Below are 15220 nucleotides of genomic sequence, written 5' to 3'. Positions count from 1 at the left end.
GCCACTGTGAGAACAGTCTGTTGGGATAGATGGGTCTGTGGCCTCATCCAGCAGGACTCTTATTTTATTTGAAGTGGGTGATGCAACAGATAGGACTATTTTTATACAGTAGTGTGCCACCCACAACATTTTCATTTCAGAAACTGGGGCTCATGTCTTCTGGGATGTGCTCCTTGGTGATTCATGTGACCTACACATGATCTTGCCCTGAAAAAGCAATTTTTGGAGGGTGAGAGCATGGCGCATGAGTGTGCGAGATCACGGCATCCAAAATGGCTGCCACACTCTCACATGAAGAAACAGGATGTCCTGTTTTTTCTGGGACACTTGGCCAGTATAAAGTAGACTTCTTCAGTCACCCAAAAGTCGTAGGTTTCTATGCACACACATATTTCCCTGTCCTCCATCCACATAAACAAGGCGCAGTTATCACAGTTAAAGGACACATTCTGGCCAAGCAAAAGCGGTCAAGGTGAGTGAGAATTATGGTGGTGAGGAACATGGCCCCAGGAGACAGTCCCCAGGGCCAGGGAGAAAGAGAAGGGCCTGAGGTGTCTCTCCCCCACGGCCCAACTGTATACACTCATTTAGTGCATTTGAAACCTGAAAACAAAATGGTGTCTCAGCATTACAGCTGGGGAGAAATTGATGGATGAGCACAATATGCCCTGGAAAAAAGAGAGCAATATTGCTTTAGGGAACTTGACATGACATCATGACATCATCCTCGCTTGTTTATTGAAAACTCTCTGCTTAGTGCTAAAGCACTCTCTTGGGAGGGTGGGAAGAAACACATCCACAATAAGAGCAATTTATGGACTTTAATGTATTATTATATTATAACTAAGTAACATTATTGTTAGATCAGTACTTACAGATAGTGGAAGCTCCTGGCCCATATGTGTATTCTGTGCCATGCAACGTAGCCAGCTCTTTAACAGTTTCTTTAGCAAGGCGATTCTATGGAGAGAAAGTAGGTATTCAGGAACTTTACTCCAAAGTCTGAGCCCAGTTGCTCTTTTATAAAACTTTTGCTTTAAGTAACTTGAAATGGTGTGTCATTTTTGCATGTGTACACATTAAACACTGTTCCTAAATCTGTTATCTCCAGCATAATTTTAATAGTCTTGAACAGAGCAACATGGTGGAATGTGAAAAGAAATCTTGTAAAAATTGTACCCACAGATATTACATTATTATGAGACATCTCTCCATATTTATCTTTTGTTGGCTTAGCAGTCATAATTAGTAAGCTGCTTGCTCTCCACTGTGATCATAAAAATGGCAAAGCAGTCTGTGTACTCATGTGTTTGGACACATATCTGTGGACATGCAAATTTGTGTAAAAAGGAACCCATAAATTCCAACAAGTTAAGTGGCAATCCAGGTTTCCAGTTCTGAGTCAACAGCTACATGCTTTGTTTATTCCTAAATGTGTATACTTATGAGGTTTAAAAATAAATAAATCTAGAAGTTGGTATACTTATTAGGATTTTTTTTAATTGCTAAGACTTTGCATGCTTTGGAAGATATTTGTGTTTTGTGGTAGGTTTCCTAACAATTCAAAAGAAATTCTGGGCCTAATACTACATTCATGGATTGCTTTCTCTTTCAAATCCATACCGTTTAACCTCAGATTTGCAGATAGTAGATATAAGATATGTGCTGCTATTTACCGTTGCCCTTACCACATCTTGAAGTTTTCACTTACAAGATAGGGAAGAAGGTCTCTCATGCCTTTCGACAGTTAATAGATTAGAGGGAATAGTTCCCTCAGTGTTGCCCATATCACAACAGCCTCATCATTGCTGTCTAAATTACTGCTTTAGTTAGAAAGCAACTGCTGTTTTGAACTTGACCAGGGAGCTGATTTAGATCTGTCAGAAGTTGATTGAGTTAAACAATCGGTGTCAGATCTAGAACATGAACCTTCATGATGAAGAAAAATGATGCAACTGAACTATCTAACAGGAATTTAAGAAGTGACTTGCCAATCTAGATCAAATTTCCATCTAGTTCGGCCTTCTCCAGCCTGGGGTCTTCAGATGTTGCTGTATTAAAATCCCCATCATGTCGAGGCAGCATGGACAACGTTCAGGGATGTTTTGCCTAACAACATCTGGGGAACCAAGGATGGTGAAGGCTGGAGTACCAGCAAGATGCCCCTCAGATCTCTCATGGAGTTCAGGCAGCTGCAGCTGTTATTCTTTAGCCTCTCAAAAGTAAAGATATGCTACCTGTGTAAATGGGATGAACCATGTCAGCCACCATTAATTTATTAATCACATTTATGCCCCACTTTCCCATAAAATAGCTGAAGACAGCTAATGACAATAAAATAGGCAAACCTAACAGGCACACTTAAACTATACCTATCATGACAGCAACAAAGATTGAGGGTGTGTGCGGATTTGGAGAAATCTTCTCAAATGATACCAATATAAATATGACTGGGATTGCCAACTATGAATAGATGAATCTATTCCTGAAAAGGAAAACACCTAACATTCCATGCTAGAAAGTGGATAATATCTATTAACAGGGGCGGAGGGAATGAGCAAGACAATGAAGCAGCGAGAACAAAGAAGTTAGGTCTCTGAGGTTTCAAAATGACTTCATCAGGGCTGCCGGGTTTTCTGCAGAAATATCATACTTTCTTTTTTCTGTAGTCATTTGACATTTACAACCAGGTACCATTCTACAAGTTTCTAAGCGTTAGCACAAATAAGGGTTGAAGAAGTTGGATTTGTTTCTGCTGGAACAGATGGGAACATCAGATGATCTAACTAAGAGCCTAGGCCAAAATATGACCACATTCAAAATAAAGCTTGAAATGTTTGTGAGAAAAAAAGGATTAAATATACATAGACTTTTACTAGCTCAATATAAATATTAAGAGAGAGCTCAAGGGAAGCCTGACTGCAAGAACAGGGAAGTTGATCCTTCTGGGAAGAGAGGCTGGTTTGGTCCTTTCAACTAAGGAACACAGTTTTTGAACATCATTTATGGTGTGTGCATTTGTGTGTGTGCATGAATGCATGTGTACATGTAGAAGTGTCAGGGGTGCCATAAAATTAACTGTGGAAGAAGTTGTGAAACTAGGGAGTGTACTTTTTTGCCAATGACACATTTCTTCCAAGAAACTACCATGAGGCTATATTGTGTAACTTCTGTGATAATTCTAGAACGGACCTAGCTTCTCCTGCCTTAGGGAGAGAGTAGTCTCTTTACAGAGGAAATACGTCTGAAACATTTTTTCCCAATGTATAAGGATGTGTGTTTACTGGAAGTACCCAGTCACTGATTCATGGTTCTTTAGAGTGCATCTGAAAATAGGCTGGGTATATCTGTGGTTTTTTTCTGGATACCTCCATTCTGCAAGCAGCTGGCAATTAGGCAGGCCTGAGTGAAATTTAGACTACCCTAAGAGTTACTCTTAATTCACAGTAAACAAGGACAGCTCCAAAAGAACCAGGTAGCTCTACATTTCCGCAGGAAAAAATGTTTGGTTAGCTATATTTTGATAGCAGAATGTTGTCTTCATGTGCTTTTGATAGGACATAAGAAACTGACAAAATAAGTCTTGGGCCGTATGCAATCATAGAGTTGCATAAAAGGAAGACCTACACAGAGGAGACCTATTAAAATTAGTGGGCTTAGTCATCTCCATTAATTTCAATGGGTCCACTCTGAGTATGATTAACAATGGATACAACTCATAGCTGCATTCTGCCTTTTCATAGAAACCCATCAAAGTGGTTTACAATCATACATAAAACCATACAATAAAAGCCATATAAAACCATAGGGGAAAAATAAAATAAAACCAAACATCAATTGTTGAAAGAACCTTTATGCTCTGGGTCTGCTGGAACTTTGTCACAAATTGGATGTGTTATGTTTGACTGCTACAGAAACTATCCCAGACAACAAGAGTCCATTTGCTTTGATAGGATGGCAAACCAAGGACTCGTTGTTGCTGTTTCTGTACAAATTGTGACTCATTGACAACTGTTTTGTGCCAAGGCAGCCCATAGGTATATAAAAATACAGTGGAACCTTGCTTGTCGAAAGTAATCCATTCTGGAAGACTATTCGACTTCCAAAACATTTGGCAACCAAGGCACAAAGGGTTGTTGGAAATTTCCATTGAGAAAATGGAAAAACACACAGCGTAAGCCACTCGACTTCTGAGGCACGTTAAAAAATGGAAGCAATTACTTCTGGGTTTTCGGCCTTTGGGTTCCGAAACGTTCAGCTTCCAAGATGCTCAAAAACTGTATCTAAGCAGTTGAAAGGAATAGTATGGTTCACTGAGCACAAACAACTGCGAAAAAAAATGCCCCAGTGGATGTTCATCCAGATTCCTCTTTTAAAACATCACCACAGGAAAGAAATTCCATGAAGGCATCTGCTCTTAATACCATTGCCCTTTTCAGAGAGTCATCAAACACATGAAACAGAGGGAGAATTGGATCACACCCATTGCCCCCCCATTCCTGACCTCCATGCATTCATGAAAATTGCTTGAATAGAGCCTACACATTTACAAGTTACACATGCATACTTAGGCTGTTTTCCTGTGATCCAGAACCATGCAAAATAGGAATGAGCCAACTGTGGCTCTTGGGGTACTGTTGGACCATTACTCCCAAAATCTATAACCATTGGCCATGTTGGCTGGGGCTTATGGGAGCTGGAATTCCAACAACATATGGAAGGCCACATGTCTCCCATCCCTTCTGCAAAATAGTCATGTGAACAGAGCCAAGGTGAGTATGAGTTGTGTAGATTTTGGCTTCAAATGAACACGTGGAGGTGGTTGGCAGGGACAACAGCTGCAAGCCTAATTCTCTCCCATGCACTCAGTGATTATTTGGAAAGGTCTTGTGCCTTCAGATGTACGATGACACTTCTAAAATAGATGGGTGTGGAAAGAGATGTTAAGTATGATAAACAGGCATGTATGTCAAAGATTGTTGTTTGACCACACATCTTATCACACGTGGAAAAAGATAAAATGGGCAATGCACATTTTTCTTTAACGTATTAGATGTCAAAATGAAAATAAGCATCCAAGATAAGATAACGCTTTGATAAATCTTTCTTCTTCACTTCTGGGATGATTTATAAGCACTTTGTTCCACCAGAGACACTCACATAAAAGCCACAAATCCTTAGGCCCTCCTAATAATTCCTTTTCCAGGCAGAACTCAGAGCTCTCCTCCTGTGCATATTTACTTGGAAAATAAATTCTATTTTTTTCAGTTGGCTTGGCTCCCTAGTTATAGAGCTGGTTATGCAGCTGCCTTCCCTGTCCACACTTTCTTGAGTCTGAATAAACAAGAGTGACTAACTTCTGAATAAACATGCAAGCACTTTGCCTATAAGACATATTTACTATATACAATATTACACTATGTTACATTAGACAGCATCTTTTTGTTTATCAGACTAAAGACAAATCACACTTTCACCCTACAGAATCCATACTGGCTGGAACTAGTTCCTATTAATTCATTGGAATAAATCAGGAGTACAGTGGTACCTCCGGTAACATACACTTCAGGTTACAGACTCCGCTAACCCAGAAATAGTGCTTCAGGTTAAGAACTTTGCTTCAGGATGAGAACAGAAATCGTGCTCCGGTGCCCCATTAGCTAAAGTGGTGCTTCAGGTTAAGAACAGTTTCAGCTTAAGAACGGACCTCTGGAATGAATTAAGTACTTAACCCGAGGTACCACTGTATATTTACATTTTGCTATTATATTTTATATAATTAAGTTAGGTGATTTAAATTATTTAAATATTTAACCGTCTGGCTTTTAACTGAACAATCATTTAAATGCCAGTCTATTTACACCTTGAAAAATCTCACTGAAGCTACTTTTTCAAGCTCTTGGAAGAATAGGAGAAAAAAAGATTCTCTTAAGTGCTGAGCAAATCACACTGTCAAACTATTCACTGGTTTTGGATACAGACCAGAAATAATGTTCGTGTTTACATTTCTTCTCCTTTTAAAAAAACAAAACAATTTTGCAAAGACAGAAGCCACACTTTTAAAAGGTTTCCTTGTGGCGGCTATAAAGAATAAACAGCCACAGACCAAGATATCCCAGGAGCAACATATTGGGTCACATTTGAACATGATCCAGGAAACTGTACAAAAGAACATTAAGGAATCCTCAACCTGAAATAAATGAGGCCTGTGGCCTTCTTTGGCTGGGATACAGTTCTAAGAATTGTGTAACTGGTTCCATGTACCCAAGGAGACATTGGACTTGTGTTTATTGAATGTCCGGCTTTGGAAACTCAGGGGGCTTTCAAATAAAGTTTGTAATATAGCATGGGAATCTGGTGCTTCAAAGTGCGTGTGTGCACAGGGAGAAGGGAGGGTGGGGAAAGGAAAAATCCCCATTGGTCATGCTTGAATCCTTGACTATGCCAAAAGTAGCTTGTTGGATCCCAGCCTAAGAATCAGAATCAGAAGAATCTTTATTTGCATCAGCCACTAGCCATAGCAATAAAATAAAATGAACTGAGCTGAAGATAGAGCTAAAAACTTAACTATACAAAATACATTCTGGAGGTTTACATCAGTAATCAAATACTGTATTTTTCGCTCTATAAGATGCACCAGACCACAAGACGCACCTAGTTTTTGGAGGAGGAAAACAAGAAAAAAAAAATTCTGAATCTCAGAAGCCAGAACAGCAAGAGGGATCGCTGCGCAGTGAAAGCAGAAATCCCTCTTGCTGTTCTGGCTTCTGGGATAGCTGCGCAGCCTGCATTCGCTCCATAAGACGCACACACATTTCCCCTTACTTTTTAGGAGGGAAAAAGTGAGTCTTATAGAGCAAAAAATACGGTAATATATCTTATTCTTATTGACCCTGCTAATTTTTATTTTTTTTTACAGTTTTTGCTGTCATCTGATTACAGTGGTGCCCCGCAAGACGAACACCTCGCAAGACGAAAAACCCGCTAGACGAAAGGGTTTTCCGTTTTGGAGGCGCTTCGCAAAACGAATTACCCTATGGGGTTGCTTCGCAAGACGAAAAAAATCTTGCATCCCCCCGCGGTTTCCCCCCCGCTTTTTCCGCCCTTTTCTTAAGCCGCTAAGCCGCTTATCAGCTGTTCCACTGATAAGCCGCTTAACAGCTGATCGCTGGAAGCCGCTTGACAGCTGTAGCGCTAATCCGCTAAACTGTCAATGGGCTTGCTTCTCAAGATGAAAAAACCGCTAGACGAAGAGAATCGCGGAACGAATTCTTTTCGTCTAGCGAGGCACCACTGTATCTTGATCTGCTAGAAGAAAGGACACAGTAGTAACGGTTGAGCAACCTGGTATGGATAGTAGTAGAGGGGTAATAACATCACTCCTCAAATCTTTATAAAGCGTGCAAGCTAGAAGCACATGAACAACTGATTCGATACTGCCATCTCCACATAGACATAATCGTTTTTCCAGCAGAATTTTTTTGAAATTGACTCTCAAGTACAGCTGAAAGCAGTATACTTAATCTCGTGTGAGTGAAAGCACACCTGTATTTGGGAATTGTTAAATTTTGCAACTAGGGTGCCAATGTGTCAAAACGACTAGGAGGAAAATAATCAGACCATGGACAAGATTTCCTTATTGTGGCCAAATTATTCATTCTGTCGCTCGATATCATATAGGCGCTGTGTAATTAAATTATTTGCTTTACTGAAGCCCAGTGTTAATAACTGTTGTGGTGATAAACCAGAAAAGTAGAAACAATTTTAGTCCAAATGCTCTCATGACAATCTTGCGATACTAAGGGTAGTAGACCGGTGGGGTTTAAATTTAGCCAAAGCCAATAATTAAATGTCCTACACCAAATCTGTAATTCAACAGAGGGGAGATTAGCTGCCAAGTGCAATGAAGCATTTGGAACACAGGATGAAAAAGAAAAAAAATTGCCTTAGGAATTTAGATTGAACAGCTTCTGTAGATCCAAGGTGAGCAACTGTCCAAATTGGAGCCCCATATAATAACTGTGCTAGGGGTTTAGCTTTAAAAACTTCAAATGCTAATGGTATGTGATTGCCACCTTTTGTACGGAAAAGCGTGCCAGAATTTTGGCGCTTTGAGACACTTTATCCTTCACATATTTCTGTTGGCTGAAAAATAAGGCCAAGGTATTTAAGACTTTAACTTATTTGATCAACTGATACCATCTATAGGCCCTACATATAGTTTCTTGAAGACACCATGTCTTTAGTTTTCTTGTAATTCTCTTTGGCAGTATCCTGATAATGCCCTCATCAATCTTTTTAGGTCCACTTTTGTTTGTGATAGAAGTACTTTACCTAAGTTTCTCTTTTGCTTTAGACCAAACAACGTGTAATGTTAGAAACATATTTGTCAGAATCAAAGGCAAACTGAACGAGGGGGAAACGACTTAGGTTCTACAGAATAACAACTTTGTGTCTTGAGAAAAAACATAATCTGGCAGAGCACACAAAAACAAAATCCCTTTTTAATGGAAAAAGAGAGAGGCTTGCAGTGCCAGATGTCCAGGGCAAAACCATTAATCTGTCCATTCTCTCTGTTTCTGCCTCAAAATTCTGATATTTCCACTTGGGAGACATTGTAAATCTGTCAGGATTCTACCACTGCAGAGGGCCAGATTTTTGTTTTGGCTTTGGCCTTCTGGCTGATGAGCAAGAGATTTTTTTTGTAAGCCCTCCCTTTTGTTTGTCATCTACTGTGTTTTCTGCCAGCGACATCAACTCATAACTATTTCACAGTATTGAAGTAATTTTCTTCTGGAAATGCTGTTGCTCTTCTGAAGGAAAAAACCAACAACTACAGGGGACCATCAACAAAGAACAAAGTACATTTATCATCTGGTCTACTATGAGTGTAAACAACGCTGGATATCACTCACCATGTTCCTAGGCTTCGAATGTTGCAAAAGAATGGATTGCATCCAGTCAAGGCATCCCATGAATATAAGGGCTTCCAGTTGTGCAACGAAACTTTCCATCCCTCTCCCCTTCCCATGTCCAGCTCATCACCTCCCAGATCTGCTCTGAAGGGTTGGGTAAACCCTCAAAACAGATCTGAGATGTGTTGGGTGGGGGAAGGAGAAGAGAGGATGCTCCAATATGCAAATGGGAGTCCTTGTGCAGACAGGACAACTTTGCTGGCTACAACCCCACTGGTCTTCAGCATGTCTTAGTTGGGAATTGATGCCAATAGCTATTGCTGTGCATCAGCCAAGACAGAGAAGGAATGCCAGTTCTCACGGTGTCCCTTTATATTAAAAGACTGATGGAAGCTTGGATGGAACAATTGGTGACGAAGCTGTTGTTTTCCTGAATCACTGTATACTTTCCACAGTTTTTAGCTCTCAGGGCTTGTGCAGTGCCTAGAAAGCATAGGTTGGTGCAGTTTTCTGCTTGTCCTGTGCCTTCTAGGCATGAGTCCAAGTGGTTTTCTGTTTGTCCTGCTACATCCCCTGGGAAAACTTGCTCTTAGTGCCGAATCGGAGCAAACGTTAATCTGTGGAAAACCTGACTGACATTGCTGCAATTCAGCAGTAAAGATCTGGTTTTCCCAGGGGAAAGGAACAGGACAAGTGGAAGTGTGGATGAGCCCTTAGTTGGAGCTAACTCACAGAACTGTAGAAGCTCAGGGCCGCAATACCTCAAGGACTGTCTCTCTCCATATGAAGCGACCCAGACCTTGTGATCATCATCTGAGGCCCATTTTCATGTGGCTCCTTCAGGAGAGGTCCAGAGGACGGCAGCATGAGAACAGGCCTTTTCTGTGGTGGTGGTGGGGTCAGGGCAGTGTAAGTACGGAGCCAACCCAACCCATGTACCAGCTGACTTCAATGCGGCGCTGTCCCAGTAAGTGGATGCAACACTGCTGCTGGGAGGCCAATTCTGCCCCATTGCCTCTTCCCAGAGGCTGGGCCTGATGCGTTTTAGCCTAGGCTGCATTTACAGGGTTGTTGCGCAGACAAAATAGGATCAAGGAGAAACCACGTGTGCTGCTTTCCTTACTGGAGGAAAGACAGGATATAAAAGTACTAAAGCAATCAATAAGAGGGAAATCCATGCATCATAAAAAAACCCATAGCCCAAATGGTAACCAAGGGGATATGTTCATCACAACCATTTTAACTTCAGAGTAGTTATCAGCCATTTTGTTTCTACTTACCAACTCCACGTTGTTCTTTGCTACCTCATATGAATAAGAATATGGATACAGCAGCAGCTGGGAATAGGAATGAACGGTCAAGTAAGCCCTGATGGTCGAGAGGTTCTGACGAATGAAATCAGCCAAAGCTTTGGTCTCTTTCTCTGATTCGGGGGCACTGCCGCAATATGTCTCATCACATGGCCTTTTTGAAGCCCCAAGAGCTGTGTGCAGCAGGAGAAAACACAGATGCATGGAATGAGGCAAACCATGATAAGGTTCTAGATCAGGTGTGGCCTTCCAAATGTTGCTAAACTGCAACTGTCATCATGCCTGATCACTGGCCATGCTTGCCGGGGCTGATGGGAGTTGTGGTTCAACAGCATCTGAAGGGCCACTCCTGTTCTACAGTGTTGTCCTAGATAGTTGTCCACTCCAGGGAAGATTCCGAATTGGAGCTCCAAAATCCTTACTATGTCCTGTGGACTATGGGAGGAATTCAGTGTCACGCCAAAACAAATGTCCAGCAGGTTGACCTTCCCATCATGCCCTGTTCTGAGGCTCTCCTGACCTCCCACTGATGATTGGGGGCATGAGGGAGAGAATGAGAAAGCTCTGTTGTGATAGTGGGAACCTGTGTGCTGGCTGCTGCTAGTGGAACTATTTAGTTGAATCCAGTCCTTTGTTTCTCTCTCCTTCCCCACAACTGCTATGTATAAGAAAGTAGGAAAGACCATTATTCCCTGGCAACCACAATGCCTTATGTTACCTATATATTACAGCTCAGAGCCTGTAGCTCAGGGCTTAAGCACATGCCTTTGCACACACAAGGTCTCAGTTTCCATCCCTATCATCTCCACTAGGAAAGACTGGAGTTGCAATTGCCAGGAAAAACCTCTCCCAGAGTCCCCCATGGTAGATCATACTGGGCTATGAAGACTGATGAAATAAGTCAGTTTCTTGTGCTGTTTTTGAAATGCTATACAGTGGTACCTCGGGTTACAGACGCTTCAGGTTACAGACTCCACTAACTCAGAAATAGTACCTTGGGTTAAGAACATTACCTCAGGATGAGAACAGAAATCGAGTGGAGGCGGTGGCACAGTGGCCGTGGGAGGCCCCATTAGCTAAAGTGGTACCTCAGGTTAAGAACAGTTTCAGGTTAAGAACAGACATCCAGAATGAATTCAGTTCTTAACCCGAGGTACCACTGTATTTAACATTAATCTATGTCAGGGTATGAGTCTGTGAATCTACTGAATGTTACTTTGACACATCTCAAAATGCAAAATGCTTGACATGAACCAAGACTTTTTAAGGTCTGAGGGAACACAGCAAAATTGACTAAAAACACTGAGCAGTTTCTATAAATCTGTTAAGTCCCATTGTGCTCCTTGAAACAAGTCCCATTGTGTTCCTTGGTAAATGGACATAGGATTGCAGCCTTAATCTCACACTGAAAATAAATGCTCAGGAATTCAGCTTCTCTCAACAAGAGAATGTGGCCCTCTAGGTAATATCCTCACCCTCTGAAACCTCACACATTATGGAAGCTCTAGAACTTGAGAGGTTGTGCCAAGAACTGTGGACCTAACTAGAACTGGTACTCCTGCACTTGGAGAATGAGTCAGTTAGAATTGGGCAATATATTTCTTCTCAGGATGTACTTACTGCACCATTTGGCGTTAAAGTTTCTGTTAGGATCAGTACCAATGCAACTACTGCCGGGATTTAGAGAACGAGTCTTCCTCCACATGCGAGACTGAAATGCAGTATATTTGTGAATGTCAGTTTTGCAGGACTACATATTCATAAACAAGCGTTGAACTTCATATTCAGAAAACAAGTATGTTATTCACCTTAGTCCAAGTGTAGACGTAGCCATCAATATTCAAGACAGGCAACACATAGAAATCCAAGTTGTCCAGAATCTGAGTCATGATAGTTTCCTTCCCATAGGTGCGAACAGCCTAAGTATAGACCAAAGAGATAATAAATTAGGGCAAACCTAAATGACTCGGGACTCAGCTACATTACAGTATAACAGGGGTAATCTCAGGCCCAGGCACAAAATGTGGCCCTCTAAGCCTCTTTTTGGCCCTGTGAATTCTATAAAGGCCACACAACCCTCGCAAAAATTACATTTTTCATTGCCTGTCTGGAACATGTCCTTGAACTGTGACAATGCCTCTTGCTTGCTGGAACGGAGGAAAGATGTGTGGTGTGTGCATTTTTGTGAATAGACTTTTGTGTGGCTGGAATGTAACCTGCAATACAGAGGTAGGATTCACAGCCACTTCTATGACTACATTTGTACCTGGCCCTGTCCACCACTGTCATGCTGTCCATGAGGGAATGTTCCTCACCCCTAGTAACTCATTTAAGAAGCTGAAGCACGGTTAAAGCACAGTTTAAAACTAGAAGGCCCAGATGAGAAGCCATAAGTTCCTTAACAGGTGTGTTTGTGTGTGAATAGAAAGGTCTTCAACAGGTGCCATCTCAGACCCTCCAAGTGTTCCTATTTTCCAGGGACAGCCCTGGATTTCTGTAAGCTGTCCCGGTTTCTGATTCGATTCTGGAATGTCCCACTTTGCCTTAGGGTGCCCCTGTTTTCATCAGATAAGTGTTGGAGGGCATGGAGTTATGTGACCCCCGAGCCAAGAAGACACTAAGTCTACAACCTTTAGAAGACATCTGAAGGCAGCCCAGCCCTGTATAGGGAAGTTTTTTTAAAAATGTTTAATGTTTAATCCAGTCAGATGGGCAGGGTATAAATAATAAATGCATATTATTATTATTATTATTATTATTATTATTATTATTATTAAATAAGACGTCCCTATTTTCATTGGAGAAATGTTGGAGAGTACACCATCTTGATGAAGCTAAATTATGAGCTTGCTGCTCTGAAGGGTAAGACTGATAGTTGTAGTAACCCAAACTGCTAAATGAGGTGACATTTCATCCTCTGCTGCATTAACTGGGAGAGATAAGGGGAGAGCATTCCCAAAGACATGTCTGGTGTGTCACTTTCAATTTCCAGGCCTGGCTCTGCACATATATCTGAGCGGACATGAGGGGAAGGCCTGTCACCACTGGGTGCCTTGCCAACACTCTCAGGTCAACTATTTCAGCTTACTTGATATGGATTGTAAAGCACTTGCTTCTCCAATGGCTTCTGTTTTTACATTTTGTGCGCATGTAGGAACCTTTGCTAAATCTGTGGGAATCGAAACAGCTGGAAGTTGTATTTTAGGATTGTTCCGTCAAAAACAAACACAGTCAAGTCTCACAGATGCAAAAAATCACAGGCTTCTTCATAATACACTGAAAGCTCTCCCTTTCGCCAGTGGTTACTGGCCAGCTGTGCTATTTCAGAAGCATACAAATAAAAGAAAATAATTGTAGGGATACTTTGAATTGGCTCAGGATCACTAAGGTGGGGAAGGGTTGATATTGTGTGTTTTCAGCAAGGGCGCTAGGGACTATAATAACTTCAGACTGGAGAAAAGAGGGTTAATATGACACAGAGCTCTCTAGCATCCTACCAGGCCCTCTTGGGACCATGTGGGATTTTCTCCCCTGCTGATCTCGCTCTTCCTAATAGCAAACTCTGGTACCGAGTGCCAAAGAAACAAGCATGTTTGGTGGAACCCTGTGGTGTGCAAAAAGGCACCTAAAGGAGTATTGATTCAAATACTAGGATCCAGAACAGAACAGTAACCTAGGCTTCTTAACAACTTTAATGAGATTAATTGATGAGACCTTGGAGAAGTTGCAATTAAAAATAATACCTTACTTTAGAATTGTGTATTCATTATTAGATAAGCTTCATATGTAACAGGCTGATCATTATATTCTAATGATATGCTTTTAAGAGGTCTTCATACATTATTCCATTTGTTCTAGTACTTTTTTCTTTAGAGGGCATACCTCTCTTTTGTGTAATAATTGTATCATAATTACCTTCCTCTAGATTCTCAGACAGGCACATAAAGCCGCATAATATCCTTTTGAAAATGGGGCAGCACCATTTTCATGTTGCAGATTCTGAGGATTTAGCTCTGTGTGCTTACATCCTGTATTAACATGGTTTTGTTATTACCAAGCATTTTAAGGTGAAGAAATTTGATTCAGAATTGGTCATTTGTTTTGTATTTTATGATTTTATAATCTTAGGATGTTATTGGATATTCTCCCTATGAGTTGATATTCAAACAAACAAACAAATATCAGTAACGGAAGGATACATTTAAAAAATGAGTAATAATCAAATGATAATATTTATGGAGCTTTAGAGGAAAAAGGGGGACCTGAAGATCTGAAAGAAAACATTAGGAAACTTAGAAAAAGGACCTGCCAATAAGTTCTTTTTATGACAAATCATTCCTGCTTCTAAGTGTGTCAGTGGTCTTGGTTACTGATTTTAGTGAACACGTATTTTGCCCACTAACCTCTCTCACGAACCACTGGCAGAATGCAGGTGAGATCCATTCTCTAGCATGGAAGCCACAATCCATAAAGATGGCTTTTTTATTCACACCGGGCTTCCCCAACTGTAAACATAAAAATAAAACAAGGCAGAATTCGTAATTTATATTGAATACTAATAGGTCATGTTCTCTATTCAGACGGCAGCCTCAGGCCTCGCTTAAGATGAGCAGGGAGTTGCATTGCTGGAAGTGAAACTTAACTCTGGTTGCATTTTCTCAACTCTTGTGTGCTGGATCCATATTTTATCCCAGCTGATAACTGTATATTTTTAGAGTTCAGTTAGCTGTGTGACATGGCTTATACATCTATCTACACCTTTTATATAAATAGTAATGCATAGGGCGACTAAAAGTGGATGGAACATCCTTATCATTCTAGTTGTTGTGTAAAAGAGGGATGTCTGCCTTACAGAACTGAGACAGGCTCCATATGCTGAGATTTCTTCCGTATTCACACCTATATAGTAGATAATGGATATGGGGGAAGTGTTCTGAAAAAAGGAAGCCATCTTTCTCCTTAAGAGAGTCACCATTCATAAAAACTGCCCAGCCT

At 41.0% G+C, this 15220-nt stretch overlaps 1 protein-coding gene and 1 long non-coding RNA gene across 2 annotated transcripts in view; one reads left to right on the top strand and one right to left on the bottom strand.

Moving 5' to 3' along the window:
* Nucleotides 1-15220, top strand: part of LOC310845184 — a 589082-nt gene that overhangs the window by 139719 nt on the left and 434143 nt on the right. The gene's annotated exons all lie outside the window — the stretch shown is intronic.
* The window catches only part of LOC310844958 (carboxypeptidase B-like), a 52954-nt gene that overhangs the window by 2065 nt on the left and 35669 nt on the right, over nucleotides 1-15220 (bottom strand). Inside the window, exons 7-11 of the mRNA XM_083739780.1 lie at nucleotides 14629-14730; nucleotides 12034-12144; nucleotides 11846-11936; nucleotides 10196-10398; nucleotides 876-960 (exon numbers count right to left, since the gene is read on the bottom strand). Coding sequence (XP_083595906.1) covers nucleotides 876-960; nucleotides 10196-10398; nucleotides 11846-11936; nucleotides 12034-12144; nucleotides 14629-14730 — 592 coding nt within the window. The remainder of the gene's footprint in view (nucleotides 1-875; nucleotides 961-10195; nucleotides 10399-11845; nucleotides 11937-12033; nucleotides 12145-14628; nucleotides 14731-15220) is intronic.

The sequence above is a fragment of the Podarcis gaigeae genome (assembly GCF_964106915.1).
Source record: "Podarcis gaigeae genome assembly, chromosome: 5".
NCBI lineage: Eukaryota > Metazoa > Chordata > Lepidosauria > Squamata > Lacertidae > Podarcis > Podarcis gaigeae.
The sequence above is the reverse complement of the archived record's forward strand: the minus strand, read 5'-3'. Positions and strand labels throughout refer to the sequence as shown.